Raw genomic sequence first — 6,210 nt, forward strand, 5'->3', positions numbered from 1 at the left:
CAACTTAAATGCTATGGTTCTTTCTTGCTCTCTTGTTGAAGATTACTTTTCGGTTTCTGTGTGTTTGTGTCTGTGTCTGTGTGTATGGGTGTATGGATGTGTAACTGTGTGTGTGTGTTTCTACTGTTTGCTGGAGAGTCCTTTGAAGACTCCTTCGCTCATTTAGATGCAAAGAAAAAAGTCTTTGGTTTACCTTAAAAATATCATTTCTTTTTCATTATTTTTTTTCTCAATGTTTTTCTTGTTTCCGCTTAAATTGTAAGTCTTAGCACATACGGGCAATTAATATCTTGTGGATACGCTTTAAACTGTTACAGGGACAAACTGCAATACGTCTATATGTATACATATATGTCTATACATGTGTGTGTTTGTGGGTGACTGTGTATGTGTGTGTGTGTGTATCTGTGATATGTGTTGTGTTATGTGTACTTTGAGTACAATTTACATATGCTTATTTACGTATGAATTGGATGATGGATACTCTCCATTTGCTTTCCATGGATGCGCTTTTTGTTTGCTTTTTGTTTTACGGATTTTATTTTTTTTTTGCTATAATTTTGCTCGATTCGATTTTACAATTGTTCTAAGCTTACGGGGGAAAATTCACACAAATTCAGATTGTATTATTTTTCGCTTTTTCTTTCTTTTTTTTTTTTAAATGGCACAGCAGTAAATCAACTTTTCGGCTGGAATTTATTTATTTATCATTGCAATTACTGTTTGAATCGTCCTAATTTGATTAGGGGGGAACATTTTTCTGAGCAGGAGAATGGGGTCAAGCTTTTCACCAAGTAAATTCAAATTTCATTTAGTCCTTAGGTCGAGCAAATTGGAATCCTGTCAAGCTGTCAGGTAGTGTCAGACAGTGCTCTACATTAAATTGTGGATTTCGAATTAGATTTCCAGCAGATCTTTCTTTAGTAAAGATTTAGGGGAAAGAAGAGGGGAAGGCATGCTTGCTTATGGATTGGAGAAATTCCTTTAGAATCGGACTTGGGTTGGAGGAAATCGTAAACGATTTTTTAAATCTTTGATTATGGTTTTTGAATATTCCAATCATTGAATTTTATTTTCCCTTCTTTAATCTCTTAGGCATAACACTTTTTGATTGGGCTGAAGATTCTATTTTTGATAGAGAACACTAATTGAGGATTTTCTGAGATACTACTTCTCAGGCAATAACCAACTAATGTGCACAATATTACAATAAATTGGTTTCAGTATTTAGTCTTTCTTTTTTATTGTGTCCACTTACGCTTGCCAATAAATAAATAAATTCTGATATGAATTCCGAAAACTTTTTCCCTGAATTTCTCTTTTATTAATAAAAGTTGATTTACTACTCTCCTTTGGGCAGAGGGCTAGTGGACAGCTTTAGTTTCTCTTTTAGCCTATCCTTTCTAACAGAAGTACACAGATTTTTAACCATAGTTGGATCAAGTAATTGGCTTTCCTTTTTTTAGTCTATTGGCATATCTAATATTTACATTTATTTGATGATTATATATATATATATATACGTTACCGTACATATATAAAGATATATATATAATATACGAGTTTATGTATATATGAATGTACGTATATTATACAAATGTTGAGCTCAAATTGGATTTTTGTATTTAGTTTTCTTGGGTGAAAGGAGATGATGTTTCTCTAGGATGGGCTCTGGCTATCTGCATACATATGTATGCTTCTATTTGAAAAAACTTTGAAATTACTTACACACATCCATACACAGACATATACACATACATATATACGCCTATATTGATACTTTCACATACATATAGTATATACGTACGTAGCATGTAGATTTAGTTACATTTACAAATGGGATTTTGACAATTTACTTGATTTATGTTTCGTTTTTCGTTTACTTTAATTTATTTGCAAGGAATCCATTCCATACTCGTACGAGTATTCTGGTTTATTTTCGAGGGATATGCGGGGAGTTGAGAGTTATCCGTTTTGGGGGGGGCAGAGAAACTTGTATGTACATGTTGTCGCTTAAGTTAAGTTTAATTAAGTTAAGTTTAGTTTTTATGTAAGTACAGTTACAAGTATTAGTTAGTTAGTTAGTTAGTTAGTTACTCGCCTAGGAAAGTATACGTTAGTGTGTAGTGCAGTTGATTTCGCTTTAGCCTTCCGTCTTCTTGTTTCTCGTTTAACTCTTTTGCTTTCGGCAATTATTATCTTCATTCGCATTATCTTTTTTGTCAGACACTATCACAAACAGTTCGCTTGCACAAAAATCATCGGTTCGCCTAGGATCAGAGCTATCTATGCATCTCTCTTACGAGTATTTCATTAGAGCTATATCTTTTTTTCTGTTAAGTTTAGTCAGTTCTTTCTTGGTTTTTATTTCCATACTCTCAGCGGGCTCAGCGTGGGTCTCTGTCTCCGTTTCCGTTTCCGTCTCCATCTACATCTCCATCTCCATCTCCGTCTCTGTCTCTGCCTCTTTGGATTGCGGCCTAGACATCAGTGCCGCATCCCTCCTGATAGCCCTCGTCCGGGGAGTTGCGACTGCTGCTGATCAGGGCCCGCTTCAGTGCCGTTACGGGTGGCAGCACCGGCACGCCTCCCTTCTGCCACACCCGTATCGTCTTGGCATTGATGGGCTGCCCGTTGGGCAGAATTGAGCAGGAACTGGAGCCGGGCACCGCCGCCATGGCCGGTGTGGGGGAGGACCGTGCACTGTTGCCGCTGTGGCCGTTGCCTCCGCCGTCGTGCAGGCGTGGCAGGGTGCGACTGCTGAAATGGGGACTGCTGCCGGCGGAGCCGCCGGCACTGCCCCCTGCTCCGTGCTGGTGATTCAGGGTGGAGGTCAACTGCTGCTGGAGCTGATGCAGCGGATGCATCTGCAGCTGGTGGTTGTGCTGGTGCTCCGCTCCTGGCACCAGTGGCAGGCCGTAGTCATTCGGATAGCCGGAGGAGGAGCCTCCCGAAAGATTTGTCGTGGCTGTAGATGTGGTCGATGCAGCTCCCCCGCCCCCAGTACCGCCTGCAGTAGCGCCTCCCGCTCCCTGTTGCAGGTGGGATCTGGGAAAGGTCTTGCTGAAGTAATCCGTGGCCGCCGAGCGCTCGTGCAGATCGTACAGCTGACTGGAGTCGATGATGGGCGTCTTGTCCGTGTAGCGCTTCATGAAGAGGTCGTCCGCCGAGCTGGTGCCCGCCGGAGCAGCGTGCTCCCACAGTCCCGAGGGGTAGAGCGAGTCGCAGCCATTGGCGCGGCTATATTCCCCACTGCCACCGCCTCCAACTCCGCCCACAGCGGGTATCTTGAGATCGGCAAACTCGTCGCTGCCAAAGCGCTTCGTGTCGTTGATCAGATCGGGATTGTTGCCACCATTTCCGGAGCCGGTCGGCGAGATGAAGCACGAAGCCGTAGAGAGGACACTCCCGGCATTTTCGTAGGCATGCGTGGCGTAGGGCAGATCCGTGAGTCGAGGCGGCTTCTGGACGGGATTGGCACTGCGCTCGTGACTGGCCGCATGTGAGCCGCGGCCGCTACTCTTCCTCTCCAGAGTGCCAGCCTGGTTCATGCCCCCATCAATGCAGTTGGCCACGGCCCCATTGGCTATGACCACGCCTCCGATGCTGCCATTTCCCGTCACCGGCTGCGTCTTGTTCGTGATGGAGTTCTGGTGGTTCACCGAGGTGATCACCTCCATGTGGTTGGGCGTCTTGCTGTCGACATACGGCTGCCGCTTCACGCGCAGCAACAGGCACATTATCACGCCCAGGGCGAACACAATGAGGGCCACCAGTGCCGCACTCAGGCCAACGATCTGTCCACTGCCCAGGGACGCCATGCCAGCCGCCCTCATGCTCACGTGGAGCGTGAAGTTCGCCTCGGCACTACCGGCCCTGTTCTCCGCGACGCAGTAGAACTCGCTGGAGTCCGTCTCCTGGGCATTGGTGAGCACCAGACGGGATCGCTTCTCAAATCCGCCGCCTCCTTCCAGCTGCTCGAACATGTGGATGCGCTGGTAGGCCGTGAATGCGCTGTTGTTGGACAGGAGTCGCCCATTCCAGTACCAGTTGATGTTGGCTGCCGGCACAGCTCTGGCCCGACAGGTGATCGATGCATTCTCGCCCATGGCCGCCTCCACGTAGTGCGAGATGGGCAGCATCTCCGGGCGGCAGGCAAACTCGTCCACATTTAGTTCGGCAAAGCTGCGATCGATGATCCGTTCGGGTCCACCGGAACACACAGGAGCCACTGGATAGGGGATGTTGCGCTGCATCAGCCAGAGCTTGGTGTCCCGCAGGCGGCAGTCACAGAGCCAGGGGTTGTCGTGCAGCTCGATGCCATGGAGGCGACTCAATGTCTCGATGGTCTTAGGCAGCAGCTCGCTCAACTTGTTGCCATTCAATCGGAGCAGGGTGAGTCCCTGCAGGCCGCTGAATGCCTGAGCGGAGATGGTCTGAATGTCGCAGTGGGAGAGATCCAGCTTGTGGAGCGAGGGCGTGTTCCCAAAGGCCTGGCTCTCGATCTTGTGGATGTGATTGGAGGCCAGGGTCAGCTCTCTGAGGGAGGAGATGTAGCCGAGAGCAAGGCTGGGCACCGTCACCAGCAGATTGTGTGAGAGATCCAGTTCCACCAGATTGGTCAGCCCCTTGAAGGTCTCCCTCTCGATCTCCCCGATCTTGCAGTTGCGCAGATATAGCTTCTGCAGATTGAGGAGATTGGCCCGCACGAACTGCTCGTTGGAGAGGGTCTGCAGCTTGTTGCCGGACATGTCCAGCACCTGCGTGTTCGTGTCGATGTGCTCGGGTATCTGGATGAGGTGCCGATCGATGCACTCCACCGTCTGCTTGCCGCCCTTCCACTTGCAGGCGCACACCGTCTGGCAGGTGCTCTGGGCGGGATTCGTGTCCAGATCGGGGTTGTGCGGGTTGTGCGGAAAATGCTGATTCGGTGGCATGTAGCCATCCTCCGTCATGGGCTGACTGTCCGCCACGGAGTAGACCTCGTTCTGCTGGGCTGCTGTGGATGTCCGGTACTGTCCCCCCGATGGGGAGGATGGCGATCCACTTCCTGCGCCTCCATTCGCATACAAATTCAGCTGATTGTAGCGACTGCCTAGGATGATCGAGGGCAGCACTAGTAGAAGGAATCCTCGGATAAGCATTGTGTGGGCTTCTCTTGATCCCTGGATCCTCGTTAAAGTCTTGGTTCTTTGAGCGGTTCTAGGCTGAGGCCTGGTCCATACACAGCTCTGATATCATGGGGGATTATGATATGATTATGGTAACTTCTTTATAATGATTACGCTTTGATATTTTAAGATATGTCTGGGGTTCTCTTCAGTTTCAGTTTCAACTTTTACTTTTCTTTGTATTTTCGCTTTATTCGGGCTTTGTTTTTGTTTTGGTTTGTTTGGTTTAATTATGATATGGAAACTTCCTTATTGGTCAAGCGGAAAATTGATTAATTACCCGTGCCCGGGCCTCTCTTGGAGTTGTTGCTTTAGTTTTTGCGTAGATTTTCATGTTTCGCCGTAATTAGCGACCACCACCGGACCGGACCGGCTCAGACCCAATGTTATTTATAGGGCTAGACCCGAAACAAAACACACACACAAAACGACACACACACACTCGCACTCGCACTCACGCTCCTCTTGTGAATGGATGATAATCGTATTTTTGAGCCACTGAATTTCTTATTTCTCCTACGCAACTTTTGCTCTTTCTCTCGTTTTCCTTTTTTTTTTTCTTCTTCTGTGGGTATATTTTTCCCTTCACAATATTCTTTTTCTTTTTCGTTTTTCCCACAAAATTTCTGCTTCTTATTTTTTGTTGGGTTTTTTTTTGTTGCTTTTTGCTTAGGTTAGCGTTTTTTGCCACGCAAAGCTTTAATTCGGAGTCGCGTTTTTCCCTGGCGTTACGTCGGTTACGTCCGCATCCGCCCCGAAGTCCGCACCGAGCAGTGTAGTCCCGTTACGGCCGCAATCAGAACAGTAAAAACGATAGAACGAACCTCGGTCCAAATTCAAATTTACACACGAGTCCCGCTAATCGCGTGGACATTACTCGCCAGAGGGGTGCGTGTGGGCTGGGGGGTTGTTTCAGCGTGCGAGGGTCGCGTGATGAGTTTTCCAGCATTCAGATTGCCATTCTCTCTCACTCTCATTGAACTGTTTTCACTGCACATTTAACTTCATTATTGGCTGCATTCATCATCATCATCATCGT

General features: G+C 47.2%; 1 protein-coding gene across 1 annotated transcript; it reads right to left on the reverse strand.

The window, feature by feature from the left end:
* Positions 1 to 2,336: 2,336 nt before the first annotated feature.
* On the reverse strand, positions 2,337 to 5,613 carry LOC111070344. Its single transcript, XM_022360800.2, has one exon. It carries the CDS (start codon positions 5,142 to 5,144, stop codon positions 2,481 to 2,483), a length of 2,664 nt encoding a protein of 887 aa, XP_022216492.2. The 5' UTR covers positions 5,145 to 5,613; the 3' UTR covers positions 2,337 to 2,480.
* Positions 5,614 to 6,210: the final 597 nt, after the last annotated feature.

Source organism: Drosophila obscura, unplaced genomic scaffold (assembly GCF_018151105.1).
Source record: "Drosophila obscura isolate BZ-5 IFL unplaced genomic scaffold, ASM1815110v1 contig_14, whole genome shotgun sequence".
Taxonomy (NCBI): Eukaryota; Metazoa; Arthropoda; class Insecta; order Diptera; family Drosophilidae; genus Drosophila; species Drosophila obscura.

Excerpts from the sequence above, each read along its gene's own strand:
- LOC111070344 (XM_022360800.2), bottom strand. The coding sequence starts at position 5,144 with ATGCTTATCCGAGGATTCCTTCTACTAGTGCTGCCCTCGATCATCCTA.